At 42.0% G+C, this 21,990-nt stretch overlaps 1 protein-coding gene across 3 annotated transcripts in view; it reads right to left on the bottom strand.

Moving 5' to 3' along the window:
- The window catches only part of SETD2 (SET domain containing 2, histone lysine methyltransferase), a 144,019-nt gene that overhangs the window by 93,678 nt on the left and 28,351 nt on the right, over positions 1-21,990 (bottom strand). For all 3 annotated transcript variants that reach the window (XR_003369800.1, XM_026651987.1, XM_026651988.1), the window contains exons 2-8: positions 19,759-19,774; positions 11,597-16,062; positions 9,751-9,882; positions 8,017-8,145; positions 1,424-1,547; positions 435-512; positions 22-119 (exon numbers count right to left, since the gene is read on the bottom strand). Coding sequence is in view for 2 of the 3 variants with exons in the window: in XM_026651987.1 (XP_026507772.1) it covers positions 22-119; positions 435-512; positions 1,424-1,547; positions 8,017-8,145; positions 9,751-9,882; positions 11,597-16,062; positions 19,759-19,774 (5,043 nt within the window). In the remaining variant the exon portion in view is untranslated. The remainder of the gene's footprint in view (positions 1-21; positions 120-434; positions 513-1,423; positions 1,548-8,016; positions 8,146-9,750; positions 9,883-11,596; positions 16,063-19,758; positions 19,775-21,990) is intronic.

Below are 21,990 nucleotides of genomic sequence, written 5' to 3'. Positions count from 1 at the left end.
ACAAACGGAGAAAATACCTACCCATATCTCTGGAACTGGTAGTCAAATGTTAGCTCTGAGCCTGATGGAACTAGTTTGGTGGTGAAAAAGCCAACCCTTAGCTGTCCATTCACAGTCCACTACAGCAGGAAAAAAATACATGACAATATTGATTATTACAATATCCAGGCTTGACCCCCAGTTTCTGTATTAAATTAAGGAACTCTGGCAAGTGACATTGCTAACCCTCCAAGAGGCAGAAAACATCTCTGAAGGATCTTAAAATCCCAAATTGAAGTGTCTGCATTAGCCGGTTTCCAAGGTATATATTTACTTTTGAATAGCAGTGATTGAATGATAGAGAGGCAAAGGTCAATGGCAAATGAATTTTCTACTATGTTAAAACTCAAACAAAACTGAAAACAAAGCAGCAGTAGGTTTTCTTTGAAGCTCACCTTTTGTGTCTCACAGTTTGGTTCACAGCTGTGGTTCATGAAACGGGAGCAGTTTCCTTTCTGGGTTGCATCTATTATCTGAAAGTGAAAAGTAATTATAGCAAAAAGCACTCTCTTCCTCTCCTCTGTGCTATGGTAGAAGCAAAAGTCAGCATGTGTATGTAGCAAGGTGAAGGTGAAAACTTCAATAAGAATTTTAATATTTTTTTCCTGTTTCATGCATCAGCCTTAATAGCTTTGGAGAAAAAAGGTTTCGTAATAAAATTTGTGTATCAGAAAACAAGACACTATTATTTGATTTACATTGTTATCCCTAGTATTAAGAGAGTATGCATCGTATTTCTCCTTGGTTCTGGGGTTATTATTATATTCTAAATCTTAACAATTATTTCCCACACATGCAGCCCCCAGCAATGTCCACACCAGGAGATCTGAAATGTTTTTGTCACATAGATCATGTTTTAATACAAAGATGGTCTCATGGACCACGTTGCCCACCCACTCACAAATGGGCACACTACTTTACTGCACCCTCTCCCCCCAAATTCATGACCACATAACCCCAGGGCCAACTACAGAAATTGCTTACGTGGAAAAGGAAAATATTTAGATGTATTTTTACAGACATGGTCCCCTCAGAGCCTTAGGGCCCATGAATCTTGCTTAGGCTTGTAACTATTCCAGATCCATGCAGTTAGGGATTTAACTCCAAGAGCAGCGATTTACAAAAGACAATTAATGAAGAACTACTGATATATCAATAGCTTAAATTAGGTATAAGTAGCCAGTAACACTGTTTGGTATAGCTCCTGTCAGGTAAAAGGGCTTAAATGAAAAACAGGAATTTGGGACTTTGAGGAAAAAAACTGCTATTTCTGCATGGCACATTCAAGTAAAATTGTATTTACCTAGAGTTGTACACATATGTGTGTACACACACACACACACACACTGCTCCCTCCTACAAGTGCGTATACACTGCCACTCACCTCATCATTTTTCAGTGCCATGAAGTAGTAGTGAATGTTCTTACTTCGGGCATACTCTTTCACTCGGGCTTTGAACTCTTTGTGATCCAGCACTTCTCCACAATATTCCAGCACAAACGTGTTACTGCAAGACCCCAGGAGGAAAAGCATCATTATCTGCTTAGGAGCAAACCAAGTTAAATACCAAGGATGAAACCTATTGTTGTTGAGACAAACTCACAGAATTGGCTGTTAGAGCTGTCAATATGGCTTAGATTTTTGTATTGAAACAAACAGTTTTAAGTGCATTATACCTTGGGCAACTAGGATTTTTTTTAAACTAACATTATCACAGTTATTTACAAAGCAACATGAAAGGCACTTCAGAGAAGAATACAAGTTCCTTGCTAAGTAGAGTCTATCATATAAATGCATTACATTTTACTGAGGAAGTTCTTTGATATGAAGAATATAAGGAGTTTCGGCAGAATGTGCATTGTCAGATTTTGGAAAAAAAACCATGAAAAGCTGTCTGTGATGGCCTCATTTTGTACCTCGCTGACCTTGTGGGCAGGGATGAAGAGGGGACTAAGTATCCTTTGTATTTTTAGGAAAAGATGAACCCAAAATGAAGAGACTTATTAGGTCATCTGCTCCATCTCCCTCAGAGCCGTCACAGGATCGTGCCATAGAGTACATTAAATGGCAAAAAAACTTCATTAGCACAGCGTTATGATTGCTTGGTGATAGCTTGAGCCTTTCCAGAACATCGAATTCTGCTACGCTAAAACTTCTGATATCAAGATATACAGAGTTAAGGTAAATGCCCATGCAACCATAACTCTGCCCCACTGGAGCTGGTGATAGTTACTGGGAATTATCTGCATTCCCTCAAGTTGTATTCACTGTGTTAGGTGTAGCTGTACTGAATGGTGGAGGAAAAATTTGGAGCAGCTTGAAAGAGCTGTGATTGTGATCTGTGGAGATCTGTACTGAGCCCCCCCCCCCCCCTTCCCGCCATGTGTGGTATCAAAGGAAAGATACATAAATACCTTGAGGTTCCAGTCTGCATCATTTCAATACAGAATTGTAAATGTGTCAGTTGCAGGGCACTGGGGACTTCTTGCCATGGGTATTGTCAGTAGCGAGGTAGAATATGAGAGCAGTCTGTGGATTTAATGATGGGTAGGTAGAAGAAAGTATAGGCTTAGGTGGCATTCTGTGTGCAAGTGTGCAGGGGTTGTAAAAGGGTATGAAGTGGTTGTGAAATTTCACAAAGTGTGGTATTCTGACAGGGGGAATAGGTTGTGTTTGAGCATATAGCACATGCAGGCAGTGCCTGTCCGGTACAGTGAAAAGGCTGAGTGGCAGTGTGTGCCTTAGGGTTGTTGTTGCTCAAAGAGGACAGAGTTACAATTGTGTGAGCGTTGTATTTCCTGATTTTCTGAACTCAACGTTCTGGAAGGGCATAAGCTATCACCAGGCAATCTTAACTTTGCGCTAAAAGTTTTTTCCCATTTAATTTCCTGGCTTTGTGGAACAAAAAGAGAAATGTTTTTGGTAGGAGTTAGTGGTCATGTAAGCAGTTATAGTTCTCGCCAAGGTTTGCAGCGGATATGCTACTATGGCTAGGTAATAATCAAAAGACCTAGATTTTATACAGGCCTTTTTTTAACCAGTAAATCTCAAAGAGACGTAGATCATTACCTCCATTTTACAGATGGGAAACTGAGTGCAGAAAGGCAAAGTGACATGCCCAAGGTCACCCAGCAGGCCAGTGGCACACCTAGGAATAGTCTCAGTCCAGAGGTCTTGCCACTAGACCACACAATTGCTACATGATTCCACAATGACCCTCCCCCATCCTCTACCTTTTGTTATAGTAGAATGGGGATAATGGCCATGCTTTGAAATGTTTGCAGCGTGTGGCTGCTGACGGGGCCTGTAAGAGAAATCTCATCCATGGTCTATGTCCCGAAACCTTGACAGTTTTATTACACGATTGTTACTGTAACTTTAAGTGTGAGAGAAGAATGGTGCCTCTCTCTCCTCTACCTCCTGCCCCATCATTCCCCACAACATGTAGCCCTCCCAACATTTCCAGCTATCCCTTCCCATCCCATTGAGCCATTAGCTGGCACTGTAGAAGCCATTAATGTGTAACAAGTTGTTCTTTGCTGTCTCCTGTCCTATGCTGCTGCATATATGTATCAGAGGCAGCAGCTTACTGGAGGGCCACAAGCTATCTTGGTTATGTAGCCCGAGCTGCACACTCAGTTGGGTCCCTCACTCCCACTGCCCACCTTCAGCCTGGGCCTCCTCTTGCTGCTTCAGGTCCACCCCTCCTCCACACATTCTAGTGAGATGTATCTGACCTATTCATTTCCTGGATTTCAGATATTTAAATCTGCATTACCTTCACCACTCCCACTACTCCAGATCCCAGCCCACATGGAGGGGCAGGGAGACGGGTTCAAACAGCCCAAGTGGAACAGGGTCCCCCAGATCCCAGAACACAGAGTGGGCAGGGACAGGGGCTCAGACCCCTGCAGAGGGGCAGGACACCCTCCACCTCCTAAAATGCCTCGCCCTATGGCTAGTGTGGTTTTTTTTCCCCCTTCCCCCCCCCCCCCCCCCCCCCAAATACTTTGATTACGTTTCCACAAAATAAAAAACCCTGGCAGAGAACGATTTTAGCAATATGCCTCCCTATCTTTTCCAGATTTCTGATCAAAGTGGGACTCAAACAGGCACTAGATGGGTCAGATTCAAAGGACTGCTTATTCTCTTGAGCTATCCCGCTAGTGTGAAATTTTGAAGGCTAACAATCCTGTTAACGCCTCTGTCTGGGCATGCTCTGTGTAGTCTATTAGGAGTGAGAATAAGCACACGTCATGAGGCTTGCAACAAGCTGAAAAGGAGAAACAAACTCTTTTTCAAAGAACCTTTTAATTTGATTTCCCTCAAAGGGCTGGTGGGTGCTAGGCACTCTATTGGGGCAACCCTCGAGCGTTGGAGACCCCGGTGCAATGATGTAAGCGCTGGTTTGATCTTGATCGGTGAGCCAGATTCTCTCCACTTTAAGAAAGCTGGAATTTTTTGGGGTGGTGGTGGGGCTGTATATCAGGAATGCTTTGATCTCCAAAATGGTCTCCAAATTTGGATAGGTAAAAGAACCTGGTGCCCCCCATGAGGCACACCAAATTTCAAGTCAATCTGAGTAACCGTGTAGATTTTAGAGCACTTAGAAAAGTCAAGTTCCAAGCAGAAAACTGGCTTTAACCTTAACTATAACTTTAACTACAACCTTTAACCAATCTGGCTTGAAATGCTTCAGGCTTTCCACACTTCCCCTGGCTAGTAGGTTGCACTGTTGAAAATTTTTTCCTGATATTTCCCTTAATTTTCCTTTTCTTAATGTCATCCCACTAATCCCCATTACACTTTCTCATCACATCCTAAAAAATCCCTTTCACTCCGTAGAGTTTCATACCCTGCAAACATCAAAGGATAGATCAGGAGGAGGGGGACAGTGGGGAGGAAGTGACGGTACCCTCTTGAGCTCCACTTGAACTGAACATTGCTCACTTGCTACACCAAAGCATGGACTCTATGCACCCCATTTTCCCTGAACTCCTGTAATCTGTAGTCTAGACCATCTATATCTCACAGGTCTGTTACCCATCTCTTCTAAGATCCTGTGTTCATAAGTCAGGCTCCTCTATTCCATCTCCCCTGACCCATTTATCCAATAAACCAGGCCCCTGGTACCTCAGAAAGCCCCAACTCCTGTATTCCACAACTGAGATCACCTAGACCCCATCCCATGATTCTCTTATGAAGTAGCTGGGTTTTTCCCTGGCTCTGTCTTGGGGTGGGCGCAATGAGGCAGAACTCAGCCCCCTGGGAAGTTGGTAGCAACAGTTTTCAGACGGACGCTCTATCGCTCCAGCTGGCTCTTTTCCCTTTTACAGTCCTGACTGCACTTTCTGTTGGGCTTTTATGCTTCAGCACAACTCTGAACTCAGCATCATTGTCTCTAGGATGGGGAAGCGGTGCTACCATCAGGGCATGGGAGCACAGTGAGGAGAAAAACAGCAGCACTGAGCTAAAAGAGCGCCTGCTCTAAAAACAGCTGCAAACCGGCTGGGCCAACCCAGCTCCTGGGTTTGTGTCTCTTTCACCTTCAGCATTACCTTGCCAAACTATACAGATTTTCTTCTTTACATTTTCCCTCCTAAGTCAGTCCTGTCTCCTCAATATTTTGCTGCTCCTCTCTGAACTCCTCCCCAATTCACATCCATTCTCTGATATGAAGGAGCCCAGTACCAAATGCACTATTCCCAAAGATGTATAGAGACTCACCTCTGGGACAGCTGTGGGGGTCTAAACTGTGATGCCTTTGCATACCCAGGCCAGAATCAATCAAAATTATTTTTGATACTATATCACACTGCAACCTCACAACTGATTTGCTAGCCACTGTCACACCTCTGAAGCTCATCCTTATCAAAGCTTTGTACCAGTGAGAGGAGTAGATTGTGACTACTCTCAGTAATCAATACATAAGATAACCATAGCTTTGAAAGACTGGTTATTTACCTTTCACATGGACTTTCAGTACAGAGGTCGTCAGTTAAACATATTGCTTTAAATATGCTGCTCATTGTGCTTCATTTGTGAAGGACTGCTTCACATTAAAACTCTCCCTCCGTCTTCCTCATGCAAAAGCTCATATAATTGACAGGACAGCAATATTTCTAGCTGCTACAAGACCAAATGTGTCCTCTTGTTAAAAACTAGCAAAGAACTTCTGTTGGGTTCCTAGCATGCTTCAACAGAAGCAAAGAATCAGAATTTCCAAGGGAACATACGAAAAACTCCAAGACACCAGAAGATCGTTGCACAGCAAAATACAAGACACAGTCATCTAAAACTTCCCATAGTCACATGCACTTGAGACAAAACAGACTTACTGGCTCCCTTTCACGGCCTAATGCAATTGCCAATGCACAACATTGGTTCTTCAGACAACCAAGTGTGCAACTACAAAAGATTTTGCGGGAGAAAATCTAACTACCACATTCTATAGAGAAACACTTGAATTTTCTCTTTGGATTCTGAAAGGCTATGAAATATATTTAGAGGGGGGGAAATGATGCTGTCTAAACCAAATAAGCAGTCAGGAAAATGTATCCAAGTACTTAAGCATAGAATTTACCTTTAAGGCCATTACAACTTAGCCTCTCCCTACTTATCCACTTTTGTCTCTAATGAAGTCTCCCCCTGCCTCCTTCACAGAGGATTTTGTCTGCTTCCCCCATAAGCACCCTTGCAACTTCTTCCAAACTGCCTCTTTTGCATGGAATACCTGCCCTAAATTAGTCTATGCAGACACGATCCTGTCCTCACTTCAGTGCCCCCCACAACTCCTGTCTCCTGTGCTCAGGGGAAACAGCCAACTCTTAAGTCGGTAGAGGGCCAGTAGGGACGTCTCAGATATATTTTAAGAAAGTTTAACTGACCTGAAACCACCTAGCTGTGCACATTTCACTTATATAAAAGCATATTCCTCCCATTACTCTTCTCCTTGTCTGAGTATCATACTTTGTTACACCCAGCTGTTATGCCTGTGAATGCAAGCTCTTCAGGGCAGGGCCTGTAACTCTGTACAGCATCTAATACAATGTGGCTCCAATACTAATCGGGGGTCTCTTGGCACTATTATAATAGATGTGTATTACAATCATGCCTGTAGGCCCTGATAAGGACTCGAGCCCTTTTGCACTAGACACTGTACAAACACATGAATCCATGGCCCTTGCCCCACAGAGCTTTCAAACTTAGAGAAGTAACACGGTGGGGGGGGGGGGGGGGGGGAAGGAAGAGGGATATAGTCAAATATATGTAGGTTTACAACAAATGAGTACCAGCAATATCCCCATCTGCCATCATTAAATGGCTGATTTCTCAAAAGCATTACAGCAGAGCTGGGTGTGGAGGGGAGATATGAAGGATGTAATATGACTGCGGCCTTACAGATCAGTTCAGCGAGAGAAGTCCAAGATGTCTCCCATGTAATTGGCCTCAGCCACAAGGATGGTAGTGTAGTCACAGTCAGAAAATTAAGGGGAATAGAGAGGATTTCAGTGGACAGATCAGGAGTTCAGTTGTGGCCACCTTAAGTTTAAATGTCAAACAGGTTGTGATGTGGGATTAGCTAGAGGGAGACAAGTTAAATGCGGAAAGTCAGACCCATGAATCATCAGTGTAAAAATGGTAGTTAAAAGCATGTGAGCAGATGGGATTACCCAGAAATAGGCTTAGAAGGGAAAGAGGAGAGAGGACCAAGAGCCAATTCCTGTGGGGACCCACACCCACCCACAAGGAGGGGGAGGATGAACAACCAACAGAGGTAGCCAAAGTAGTGATCAGAGGGGAGGAGAGATAGTAGGAAACAGAGTCACAAAAAGAGAGCACAAGATTTCAAGGAGTACGTGACAAACAGTAGTAGAAACAGAGGCCAAGGAGGACAAGAATGGAGTACTGGCTGTAGCATCTAGCTATTGGTTGAGAAAACTCAATTAAAGGTCATATGAAGAGGAAAGCCTTACGATGGGAGATCTTTGGCAGCTCTCAGTCCCCAGCCTTTTTTCTCAGTTAGGATCACTTCAACATCTGCATGCTGTTTCCTCTGGAACCGCCTGTTGGAACAGTAGTCCCCATTCGGGCACCTGGAAGAACTAAGTAGAGGAAACAGAACAATCAACTCCCAGTGGGTTGGCAGTGACAACAGAAGCAGCTTGGGAAATAGCTGGGAAATCGACATGAGCCAATAAATAATAAATTCAGTGCAAAACCCACAAACATATTTCACTATAAAGAAGTATAACCACCTGACAACCAACGTTCAATTTTGAATGGTTTATATTTAGACTAAGATTTTGTTAGATCAGCAGTGTTACTGTGATTAAACCAACATACTGGCATCTGCTCTGTATATTTTATGGCTTCTTCCTAAGAGACTGCCCCCTTCCCTGCCTCTAGAGCAGAGGTGGGCAAACTATGGCCCGCGGGACCCTCCTGCCTGGCCCCTAAGCTCCTGGCCCAGGAGGCTAGCCCCCTTCCCCACAGCCTCAGCTCACTGTGCCACCAGCGCAATACTCTGCGTGGCGAGGCTGCAAGCTCCTGGGGCAGCGCAGCTGCAGATCCCGGCCTGACCTGGGGCTCTGTGCTGCGCGTTGGCGTGGCTGGCTCCAGCCAGGCGTCGCGGCTGTAGTACCGCCAGCCACCGGTGCTCCAGGCAGTGTGGTAAGGGGCAGGGAGCAGATGGGGTTGGATAGAGGGCAGGGGAGTTCGGGGTGGTGGTCGGGGGTGGGGGGTGTGGATGGGGGGGTGGTCAGAGGGTGGGAAATGGGGTTGAATGCGGGCAGGGGTCCTGGGGGGGGCAGTCAGGGGCAGGGGTTCTAGGGGCAGTCAGGGGACAAGGAGCAGGGGAGGTGGATGGGGCAGGAGTCCCGGGGGGGCCGTCAGGGAACGGGGGGGGTTGGATGGGGCAGGAGTCCGGGGGGGGGGGAGGGGGACATCGGGGGGGAATCGGATAGGGGGCAGGGCCGGGCCATGCCTGGCTGTTTGGGGAGGCACAGCCTCCCCTAACCGGCCCTCCATACAATTTCCCAAACCTGATGTGGCCCTCAGGCCAAAAAGTTTGCCTGCCCCTGCTCTAGAGCTTGGACTGATCAGAGATCCAGGGTCTTAGATACCAAAGGGTCGATATCATTCATCCCTCTTCTCCCATCTTACTTGGTAACAATCATTATGTCTCCACCTATCAGGAAGCAAATCTGATTGCCAGTCAGCTGTCAATGCAGCTCCTTTTGCCCAGTTCTTTGCCTCCTGCCAACTGAAAACACGGAGCAGCAGTTGTCTCAGCCCTGCTGCCTCTTTCTTCCCAGCAAGAGGACTCAAGATAAAGGGGAAGGAAAGGGCCTGATAAGAGCCTAGTGAGAGAGGAGAGGTAGGCAACAGAGGAAAAAACTGAAAAACAAGGCAGCGGCCTGGAAAGCTACGCCTCCCCCATTCCTGCCTCCCTCAGGCCTAGGCTGCAGTGCATTGCGCCTCCTGGGCAGACACTTCAGTGCTTTTGGGATAGGCTCAGAGATGAATATGAGACTACTACACTGATTCACAAGCCCTAAGTTAGGATTTAAATTCTGATCTCCAAAAGGGAAAGGCCAACGTATGAATATATGTCACTGCAAACGGCAACACAAAGACAACTTGGTGTCTTCCGATACTCAATGCCAGGGAAAGAGCTCAGCTTGGACATCTCACCAAACAGTACTTACCATTCTATCATGAGCAGGCGATTGAGACAATCTTCACCACAGGCTACCTCCCCTTGAGCTCTCTCTTCTTTAGAAAGAGGTGGACATTCACACTGCATTCGCTTGATATCACGATGGGATTTGTTCTTCTTCCTGGGGGGAGGTTAAGGCAGCATTAGAACATACCCATATAGACAAAAATCACTCCATCTAAAATTAACTCAATCTTTATCATTTGCTACTGGATAAAATTGATTTACTGTTTAGAAATCACTGTTCAACTATTCAGCTTACATCAACATGATGTAAGAGCAGTCAGGAGCATTATTTTTTGGTAAATTCATGACCAGATGCGATATTCAGAAAAGACTACCAAGATGTTAATGCAATTTATGTATTCTCCACCTCTTTTTAATGCACACAATCCTATTTTAATTTCATTGCAGCTACACACTGAGTAATGGTAAAACTCTAGCTTAGTTTTTTCAGTACAGGGTAAGAATATAATTTTCAAAGGAATAAATCTTAAAATCTTTATAGAAATTAGCCGAAGCTAGGCTGGCACAAATGATAGGCAGAGACCATTCTAAGTCGCCACAATTTATGGAGAAGAGATGTGTGGGGAAGTCTTCAGAAAGACTGTACCTGTATTTCAGGGGCAAAACACGCTTTCTGCCCCAGGTTCGTGCTGTCCTTCAGCAGCCTAGAGAACCAGAGAGCAGGACTGGGAATCAAATTTGTGTTTCTTGCATCACACTGCAAGATACACAGCTTGTAGGGCACTAATCGTAAATAGTTTCATAAATGGGGCCCTTTTTTTTTTTTTTTGGTCCTGAAAAGGATAAGACGTGTACAGAACTTGGCTGAGGTAGTCAAACCTATGAAGAGAATGATAAAGTCCTACTTATTACCTCGTCCAATCGTATGAGAACAAGGAATCACTTGAAGAAAATAAGGGCCATTAAATTTAAAAGATATTAAGTATTATTTTGCAGATCATACAGTAAACCTGCTGAGTTACATACCACAGCTAGATTTGTTGCCTGGGGTCACAGGCAAATGGATATGTCAAGCCCAGAAGAGAAGTTGCTACACCTCTACCTCGATAGAACGCTGTCCTCAGGAGCCAAAAAATCTTACCGCGTTATAGGTGAAACCGCGTTATATCGAACTTGCTTTGATCCACCGGAGTGTGCAGCCCCGCCCCCCCGGAGCACTGCTTTACCGCATTATATCCAAATTCATGTTATATCGGGTCGCGTTATAGCGGGGTAGAGGTGTATATGCTCCAGGCTCTTGTACACCCACATGAAGTTCAGATGAATGGTATATAACAAAAATCAAGGCAAAAAAATGAAAACCATTCTTACAAACTGCCACGTGTACACGGATATGTATGACAATAGTAAGTGCTAACTGGCATGGACTTGAGCAGCCTCAAATGCACCCATGATTTTCAATCTTCAGCTTTTCAGGCTACTCAACAGCAAAGACAACCAATTTTATTTTTTTAGCACTGCATGTGAAAATTAAACCAGCATAGCCAATTAATATTAGCAGGAGCTAAATTCCTCCAAGGACTGTCACCCTCCATTTGGCTACATTTTGCTCTTAGATGTTTCAATGGACTGCCAGTGAATCTAGGATTAAGCTGATAACCTTACCCTTCTCTCTCCACACCCCTCATGGCTAATCTTTCCTCTTCTCTATGAAAAGCTTTCTTAGGTGGTGGAATTGTGATATTCCCTCTCTTTCGTCACTCTACTACTGCTCTGAGAAGATTGTTGTATCTTTCTAAATGCCCTATCAAATGATCAACTGAAATGTAAACTATTAGAAGCAAACAAGGTGAAAATCCATTAGTTACCTTTCTGTTAAATACACATTTTCCTCAATAAGGTCAAAGTAGCAGGGCATTTTTCCTTGCTTGGCACACTCCTTCCAGCGTTGCGGGTCTCTGAACTCTTCCATGATACACAGTGGGCGAATCATTGCTGAACCCTGCGGCAAGGATTCCGACTGCTCCCCCTCTGCATCTGTTTTTACTTTCTTTCTCTCTCTTGGGTCTCCATCGCTCTCAGAGTCACTCTCTATTTCTTGCCTTCTTTTCTTCGGTGGTCCTCGCTCTTTCACATCATTTTTTTCCAAAATCTTTGCCTGCTCTTTTTTCTCATTTACAACTGTTGGCTCCTTTGCTGAATTACTGCTTATCTCATGTGCCTGCACAGAACCCTTTTCTTTATCACTGAGAGAATGAAATTTACTTGACTGGCTAGGAAAGTGAGCTTTGCAATCATCATCCCAATTGTCATCCTGTTCATACTCTTCGTGGTCCTCTGTTAGGGAATCTGGTACCTGCCCTTGTATTCGTTCATAATTAATTCCAGAGGGCCTACTACCAGACCTTGGGTCCCAATAGCCATTGCCTTGCCAGTAATTCTGTGAGCCACTGTATGATCCTGAACCCTGCTGGCAAACGTAACCCGAGTACATTCCATAGCTGCTGTCGGGCTGCTGGTATGTGCTACTGGGTTTCTCTGGTTGAGAGAAGTCCCACCCCAGGCTACTCAAGTCCTCTGTTGAATGAAAACCATCCAATTTGGAGAATTCTCCTGTACCAGATACATTACTGAACCCACTCTTTCCCTGCCTGCTGTCTGGCTTGGAAGAATTTGTCTGGTGCCTAGATTTATTTTCAGCACTTTCAAAGCTCTCAGAAAAACAAAATGGCTGCTCGTCTTGCTGTCTGCCAACCGGTCTAGCTATGGACATCAATTCTTTCAATATTCTTTCATCTGGATTTGGTTTGCCATTGGAATTTGATGTTAGGTCTGTCTGACTTGTACTATCAACTCCATCACTCTGAGGCTGAGACATATCAGGCTGGAGATCTTCAGCTTCCTTTCTATTGAGCTCAGTAGATGTCGCTGGACTCCTGTCCATTCCCCTAGAAGGAGAACACTTGTTCTCAATATGTGGACCATTTTTATTTGCTATATTCTCTGATCTTTCTTCATAGTAAGGCTTGCTGGACTCTGGCCTATCGTCTTCCCAATTATCAGAGTAACGTGTATTACCTTGGCTGCTCCGAGATGAACAAGGACTACTTTCTTCCATACTTAGAGTGGAATTCTTAGGAACCACCACAACTGACTGAAGACGGTTTCTTGGAACACTGTCATCAGAATCAGAATCCTCTGTATCACTTTCTTCACTGTCCTGCTCACTCTCACTTTCTGCCGTATCAGAATAATCATCATTATGAGCAGAAATGAATTCAGAAGTATTGCCACTACTGTCACACGTGGCGGCTTGAGCTACAGTTTCTGTTTCTTCTGCAGTCACAATGACATCACAAGACGGAAACAAAGCCTCTGAAAAAGCAGAAACCACCAGTGACTCATTTTCTTCATCCTTGCCAACTGAGACTTCCAGAGACTGGTCCTTAAAATCATCATACCTGATTCTTTCAGCGAAGATGGTAGAACTTTCCTCAGCTGGTTTCTCTTTTTCTAGGTGTTCTGCTGGTACTTCTAAATAATATGAATGCTCATTTTTAAATGATGGTTTTCCTTTTTCTAAATCAGGACCAATTTGCTGGGCATCTAATTCAATTATCGTCTCCGTTTCAGAATGTTGCCAGCATTCTTCACTTTCATTCTGCATGGCTCTATCCAATTTGGAAGCAAGGTTTTCCTCTGGTTGTGGTGTAATAATTTCATTGTCTAATTTGATTTCCAGGGAGCATTCTTCTTGGGAAGAATCTCTGCTTAAACTATCTACTGTTAGGCTCAGCTCATGGGAAGGACTAATATCATATAGTTCATCTTCACATGCAGACTTCGTTGAATTTTGATCCTCCGTGTTTTCATAATCACATATAACTGTTTGTGGCTCTACATGAATGTCCATTAAAGTTTCTTGAGTAACTTTTATATCAGTGGGCTCAACTTCAATTTCAACTTCTGAATGATACAAAGAAGGACTAGTATCATCTGAAATGTAGCAAAAGTCTGAATCTTTGGTTCTGTTACAAGGAGTTGCCAGATCATCCAATTTTTTAACTAACATTTCAGAATGATCTATATTCGTAACAGGAAAAGAAATAACTTCATCTTGCTCTGAAGGAACTGGAGCCTCTGTTTCTTTAAATGAACTGTTGAACTCATTAGACTGTATATGAGAATCATCCAAATCTTGTTCTTTAGATTTATATACACTTTGAAATCCATTAGATGGCAACACACAAAATTTATTACTTTTTATCAGAGGTGATACCTCTGATCTACCTAGACTATCATCAGAAGACATTGCAAGATCCTCTGTTTTGGAGACACAGAAAGTTGCTAAGTCATCAGACCTACCCTCTGGGGACCCATTTATATTCAGTTCTATGGGACAATAAGTTCTTAATTGATCACGTTTTACCTTTATTAAATTTTCTGGTTCTTTAATACTGTCATGGCAATCATTTCCTATAAGTTCAGACTTCAAATTAGGAGAACCATCTTTTGACTCATCTAGCTTTTTAAAAGTAGGTGAATCATTTAATTGACTGAATGGAGAAACCGTCTTTTCCCTTTCAAACTTTTTTATAATAGTCATTCTCAACTCATTGCTTTTTAGACAAGGTGTCTCTAAATCTAAAGAATTAGACTGCTGTTTGATTTCTTCAACTGATTCTGTACAACAGAAAGAACTTTTAGACTTATCAGACTTTGGTGCAGAAGTCTTTGTAGGGGTGTACTTATAATGGGAAGAGTTCACATTACTATCAGGTTTAGAATGGGATGACCCCCTTCGATATCCCAGCTCATTAAGGGGAGAACATCTTTTTGATACTTCACTTTCTGAAGTCCTTTTTGATTCTCTATCTGATTTTGAAGACTTTCCTCTCCTCTCTGTTTCAGCATAAGACGACTCTGTTTTGCTGTCCCGGTCTGATTTAGAATAGGAAGAAGTTCTAGAATCCCTGTATGAGGAGGAATGAGATGACGTACGCCTTGAGTCACTAGACTTGGAATGGGTCCTCCTATACTCATCTTCTGAATCAGAACTCTCTCTTGCCCTATTATCTGTGTAAGAACGTGAATACCTTGTCCTCTCTCTGTAAGGGGAGCTTCTGTGGTATCTTCGGTCAGATTCATAATAATGAGAGCGTTCTGATCTTGAATAGGATGAGCTGGTTCTAGAACCTCTGTCAGACCTAGAACGAGAATGAGACCTGCTCCGTCTTCTGTCCCTGTCTGACCTAGACCGGGAGGACATATACCTAGAGTCTCTCTCTGGTTTTGGGTGGCTAGAATGTTTTTCATCTCTGTCCGATTTAGATCGCGAGGAAGATTTCACCGAATCTTCACTTTTGAGAGAAGTTGAGCTCTTTTTGGGATCTCTTTCCTTTTCTGTGCTTGTTGATATTTTTAATTCATGTGATCGCTGACTTGAAGAAGTCCTTATAGAATCTTCATCAGATTCAGAACCCAGGAACGTGGCATCAGATTGAGAAAATTTCCTCTTAGAACCCTGCTTTTTGGAACACAGAGAAACACTTCTTGAGCTGTTTGAAATTTCTTCCTCCTTCCCAATATGGGAATCTTCCTGCGGTGAAGTTATTTCCATTTGCTCAGACATATTTTGAGTTACATGTTCTTCGGAACTATTAGATGCAGAATCCTGTTTAATGTCCAGTTCTAAAGTTTCTTTCACTACTGCATTGGATAGCTCCTTTGAAGTCTGGACTTCTGATTCTACAGGTGGTAGCAGAAGTGGTGCTGCTGTCACGGACACTGCTACGGGTGGTTGGGGAAAAGCTACTGCTGTTAGCACTGGTGCTGGTGGAGATGCTGTTTGGGAGAGCGGTGGAGGTGGTGTCAATGGCAATTCTGCTGCTGCTGCCGCCATTTCTGCTGGTGCTACAGCTGCTAGCGATGGTGGTGGTGCTACAGCAGCTGGCAGTGGCTTTGCTGTTACACTGAGCAGATGCTTCTTAAAATGGATCTTGCCCAATTCCACCTTAGGTTTTGGTGGTGAAGATTCTTCTGCTGAACCAGAGGTATCCCCAAGGTCCATTTTAATTTTGGGGGCGAAGTCAGTTGGAAGGGGTGTAGCTGGGAAGTTCTGAGTTTCATTTTGTTTTTCATTTCCAAGAGCAGTCAGAAATCTATTCTGCAAGGTTTTCTTTGTTAAACTAAAGCTGAAAGACACCTTCTGTCTTCCTTGTTCCTCAAGGTTAACCTTTGTCTTGGTGCCTTTGGGCAAAAAGCGGCTAGAAGCAACACCTTTGAACACTGGCCCTTTGACAAAACCAGCTTTCTGCACATTTTCAGTCTTGCCCTGCAATAAAAAGATAAGCAGTTAAAGGAATAACTGCACTCTGCATACAGTATCAAACAATAACCCTTTAACTCAAATTTTTAGTGATCATAAAAATAACAGATAAGCTTGGCTGAGGTCAGAGATAGCATGGCCACACTAAATTCCAGAACTGGAATTCTATACAGAAACAATTATGCAGTAATTTTGAAGTTTGAACAAAATGTCTTTTAGGACCTAGACAGGACCCATTCAAAATGTTAATCCATTTCTCTTAGAGGTAAAGGATTTAATATATTAAACTATTTCCACAGTTGCACAGCTCCCTGTTCTGACCTCAGAAAAACTGAATGGATCACAAACTATACTGGATTGCCAAGATTATGTCCATTTGTTTTCACTTCCTAGAAGACTTTGTACTGTAATGCAGTAATTTTTCAGAACAAGACAGATTGCAAGTGAAATTTCTGACAAACTCACAAAAGTTTGTTTTCTCCAGTGATCTTACATCATTCATAGGTAATTTCTAATGAGTTGGGTGTTAGTGAATGGAATTACTCTAACGTAACTGCCTTCTAGAAGCTCCATTAACAATCAGTCATTCACACTGTTGTCACCTCCAGGCAGCTGTCTAACTTGTGATTTTGGATAAAACCCAAATAGGGTGCTAGTATTTTTCCACCAATTCCACTGGTTTTCAGACACATTTCAAGTGTGGGAGGAACTTACTGAATTGTCTTGGACCTGGTTATCTGAGTGGCTACCTCTTTCTCCTCAGATAAAATTGGAATGCTCTTATGATGGAAGAGAAACAGAACTCAGAGACTGGCAATAAAACTTTATCAGTAAAGAGCCTCTTCCTCTTTGGAATTCACTTTCCTTATCAGTCCATCAGAACCTGAAATCAGCAATGTTCAGTGCATGAACCAAAGTGGGCTTATTTGGTTTTTGGACATCCATTTTTAAACTTCGAGCTTATCTACACACAAAAATTGTATTGCTTTAACTATTCTGGTATACGAACAATACAATCCCCCACTGTGGATACCACACTGGTATAAAGAGGGGCTTATGCCAGTATAGCTTATTCCCATAAATCCAAATTAGGTGTCATACTGGTATAACTAGCTCATTAAAATAATCACACCCTTAACTGAAATAGTTATAGCAGTACAAAAATTGTATTGACCAAGCCTTAGTTTCATAACTATTCCATGAACACTATTCCATCCTTGGCAACAGCAACTGTTTCTTGCACTCCGTTGTGAATCACTTATGTTCTTTGTTATTGTTTAACTTTTGCAAAACAGGCCTAGTTGCTAAGGAAAGAGGCACTATGGTAAATAATTAAATAGACTTCAGTGGAACTGAAACACCATTGCATTTCACCTACTTGCTATACACAGTAACCAGTTTTCATAAATATAATATCATAGAATCATAGAATACTACGGTTGGAAGGGACCTCAGGAGATCATCTAGTCCAACCCGCTGCTCAAAGTAGGGCCAATCCCCAATTAAATCACCCAACAGATTTTTGCCCCATATCCCTAAATGGCCCCCTCAAGGATTGCACTCACAACCCTGGGGTTAGCAAGCCAATGCTCAAACCACTGAGCTATCCCTCCATTATATTTTTACAAATAGCAAAATACAGTAGGTCTAAATTAAAGCTGATGACCTGGAACTTCAGGCATGACTAGTAATTTTGAGTGCCCAACCTGAGACACGTAAAGGGGCTTGATTTTCAGGAAAGGTAGAGCACATGCTAGCTTCTGAAATTCAAGGTCCTTTAAGGTATCTCAAATTTGAGCATCCAAAAATTGAGACCCAACATCACTAGTCACTTCTGAAAATGTAGGCCCACGTGCCTGTTCAACTGTAAGATACAAGATTAGAGCATGCGTGTCTCATGATCATCTTTGGGAAGGATACTCTAATAAAGACATAGAAAATGTTAGATTTGTTTCTCAGGATTTGTATGCAACGTTCCTTTTTTTCTTATAGGTGAAATGAAAGAATTTTTTTTAAAGATGAACTATAGGCTTACAAGCCAAATTCTCCCCATAAGCATAAAAAGTGAATTCACCCCATAAATAATTTCAAACCACTATTTTCTTCTCTCAGTGCTGCCAAAGTCCCAAACCGTCAGCTTCTGTTCTGTGAGAATTCCCAGGAAGTGGAACGCTAATGACATCACAATAATGTACCTACACCAGAGTATGGTATTAGCCTACAAAGGTTCAGGCAAAAAGTGTTTTGTGAGTTTGTTTATTTTTTAAACACTGCATATTGAATAGTTTGCAAAGTTATTTTTAAGTTACTTAATATCCCTATGAAACAAGAAGATATTTTCAAAGTTTTGCCCACAATGTTTGTATTTCATGTTGCACTGTAAGGATGTCTGGACTGACTCCATTTTGTTTATTGTTACATTTGTATTGGATATCTGGATCCTACCAGAAAAATTAGGGACAATATAAAATAGCAAAATTCTGGATTCTTCTTGGACTGAACCTTATATGAATTTTATTTAATGAAACAATTTAACAGAGTTAGGGATAGGCCCAAATCAAAATCTCAGATCAAAAACTTCTGAACTTTGGGGGCGAGGGGTTTGGAATCTGAACTCAGACCTGAACCTTGTAGTCTGGGTCTATTTATACATAAAATAAGGTGCTAGACTTGTAAAATAAGAAAAACAACATGTAAACTACATCTTGTTCCTCCAGTTTTTAATAGTTTATTTAGTATAAAAGTCTGGAGTTGAGGTGTGTCAGCCACCTCACAAGCTACCTCTTTCACAGATGTTCTTTTCCTTCAGAAAATACACAAAAAGGTTAAATAATGTGAGAGCCACATTTTTAAAAAGTTACAGAAGGGAACATTACAAATTCTGTGAGCCATAAAGTTAAATTTAATTTAGAAAACACTGAAAACAAAGAGGTTCATCTTGTATTACAGAAAACATCTGTATTTGCAAAATACACAGAGCAACTTTCTGAAGGCAAACATGACAAAACTGATAAAAGATCAGTCTGCCTGGCCTGTGTTGCAGTGCTGATTGACTGCTGGAGGTGCAGAGTGAATTAAGAATGAAGGAATAAGATCTTGTTTAAATTAATCTGATTTCCTGTTTGCTACAAGAGTAGGAAATGTGGACACTTGTGAGGATATCTAAACCACAACAGTGAAAACAATCTGTGGCTGTAATGCATCAAAAATTATAAATTTGAAATATCCCTCCTGGCCTGGGAATTTATAGAATAGGTTTCAGCTTGAAAAGGATTCCCCTTTCTTACACACACACACACACACACACAGTACGGGACAAGAGATTTGCTGGCCGCCGCTTCCCGCAGCCCCCATTGGCCTGAAGCGGCGAACCGCGGCCAGTGGGAGCCGCGATCGGCCAAACCTGCGGACCCGGCAGGTAAACAAACCGGCCCGGCCCGCCAGGGGCTTTCCCTACACAAGCGGCGGCCCCAGTTTGAGAACCAATGAACTAGAGGGACCACAGAATAATTTTTTAATCTTGTTACTTTTGATACCTCCGATGCCAATACTGTCTGATCAGGTTTTCTTTATATTTGATGTCTCAATCTTCCTTTTTTTCAGGCACTCTAATGCAGAACAAACAACTAATGCTTTAACTTCTCCCCACTGTTCTGCTAAAGCATTTCTCAAAAGGTGAACAATTAATTAGGACACACTCACCTCATTTTCTTCTTCTCTATTGCAATCCAGCCGAGAAAGCATGCAAAAGAAAACACAGAAAGAAAGTGTAAATACCTTGCCGAAACAATAGACCTAGTAATAGTCTTTAAATTAAGAAGACAAAAAACCTTTGAGCCAGATTCTGAAACCTTTATTCACATCGAGTAGCATTTTACTCTCCAAACTGTCCCACTGCAATGAATGAGGCTACTTGCAGAGTAAGGGTGCCACAGTCTCTTCCTATGAGCACTAACTTTCTTAACATGCAGCAAATCACATATGTCAACTACCTCTAAAAAAGAAGAGGCAACAAATCTTTGTTTTTTAAAAGGTCAGTCATTTCCCCTAGCTTCAATAGTCAAGGACACTGACAGGGTAAAACCCTTGTTAAAACAGAGCTAATTAAGTAGATGCCCTTTTTCTGATGCTTTAAGAATTAATAAACTGCCTGTTTCAATGAGTAAGACCATATGATAGCATACTGCAGGCTTCCAGTTATGAAATCATGAAAAATAAACTTGAGAAATTTTAGTCATTTTTTCCTTCCAGTTTTGTCAGACGACTTTTAATAATGCCATGAAAAGATCACAACACCTGTCCCTTTCCAGAGAGTTCCCACTCCATCACTACCAAAAATAAAATATTTACAACTTATTTTTTATAGCTTGCTATTATTTTCCAGGGAAACCAAGAGAAACACCCCCATTTTATGTTATGGACTCCAATACTTAAATTCTGTACAGCACTTCAATGCCAAGGAAATAGGTACTTTAAACATTCTCGCCTCTTGAGCACTAAATGATTTCAAGTATTAAGCGAATTATAACTAACCTTATAGCATTCAGAATTAAGTGCAACACTCATTTCTGACTTAGCTTTCCTTCATTAAGTTCTTCACACATATACTACATACAAAAATAAGTGATTTCTTCTACAAGAAGAAAAAAAGATGAAGATTTCTATTGCTATTTGTTTTTAAATACTTGAGAGATGCTCTAATACTGCATTGACGGGGCCATGTAAGTACCTTTATGGATAGAAATATCTGAGCTTTTTATATCTATTACCAGAGGTTTTGTTAAAATTCAGTTTTATATATAAACTAGCCATTAATCTTCATCAGTCACGTCCTTCCTTAGTCATTTGTTGTTTAAAAGTTCTCCAAACATTCTGGCCTTTACGGACTCGCACACGTGTCCTTTTATATGTAAATCTTATAAACAAAACATGATTTCCCAGCTAATTGCAAATTCAGACCAATAATTCACCACTGGTGCAGCTCAACCATTGGCAGAAATGGTGGAAGGGCTCATGCAGAGAGGGCCTGGACATTTTACCACTGTCTTCCAATCCTGAGGCTTCCTGTGAGGTAATAATTTTCAGAGCAGAAAGCCAGCTTTCACTTTCTGTACTGAGCATGCTGCAACTCCTACAGATGGGAGCGAAGACCTGATTGGACACTTCCCCTCCTAAATAAATGTCACAACATAGTTAGGAACAAGCTAGAGGAAAAAACGATCACCACAGATAATATGCTATTGCTTCTCTGAATCATCTGCCTGGGAACGTGCCAAGAGGGATCTGGGGGTTGGGATAAATTGTGAATGTTTAGTTGGTGACATTTAGTATTTATTAGTTAATCCTAACCCTTTACTTCTCCAGATCTATTTTCGTGCTCCCAGAAAGCATCATTCACAAGTTACTTTTACAATATAAATAATAGGCTTTGTTTTTATGAAGAATGGGCTTCACAAAGGATGTAAACGTGATTTAATGGGGTTGTGAAAGACCTGAGTTCTCTATGTTATCTATGTGCAGGAAGCCCACGCCCCTTAAGAAAAGCATTTTAACATGGATTACAAGGACAAAAGGGACTATTGTGGTCATCTAGTCTGACCTCCTGTATAAATAAGGCCAGAGAACAACCACAAAAAAATACTAGAACAAATCTTTTAGAAAAACATCAAATCTTGATTTAAAAATGGTCAGTGATGGAGAATATACTGTGACTCTTGGTAAACTGTTCCAGTGCTTAATTACTCACTGTTAAAGATTTAGGCCTTATTTCCAGTCTGAATTTGTTATACCTTTCTCTGTTAGACTGAACAGCCCATTTGTTCCCCATTTTGGTACATATAGAGTGTAATCAAGTCACCCCTTAATCTTTTCTTTAGTTTAACAAAGAGATTGAACTCCTTGAATCTATCACTATAAGGCATGTTTTCTATTCCT

Source organism: Terrapene carolina, unplaced genomic scaffold (assembly GCF_002925995.2).
Source record: "Terrapene carolina triunguis isolate 2854851 unplaced genomic scaffold, T_m_triunguis-2.0 Scaffold111, whole genome shotgun sequence".
Classification (NCBI taxonomy): domain Eukaryota; kingdom Metazoa; phylum Chordata; order Testudines; family Emydidae; genus Terrapene; species Terrapene triunguis.
Note: the sequence above shows the minus strand (reverse complement) of the source record. Positions and strands in the feature narration are given on the sequence as shown.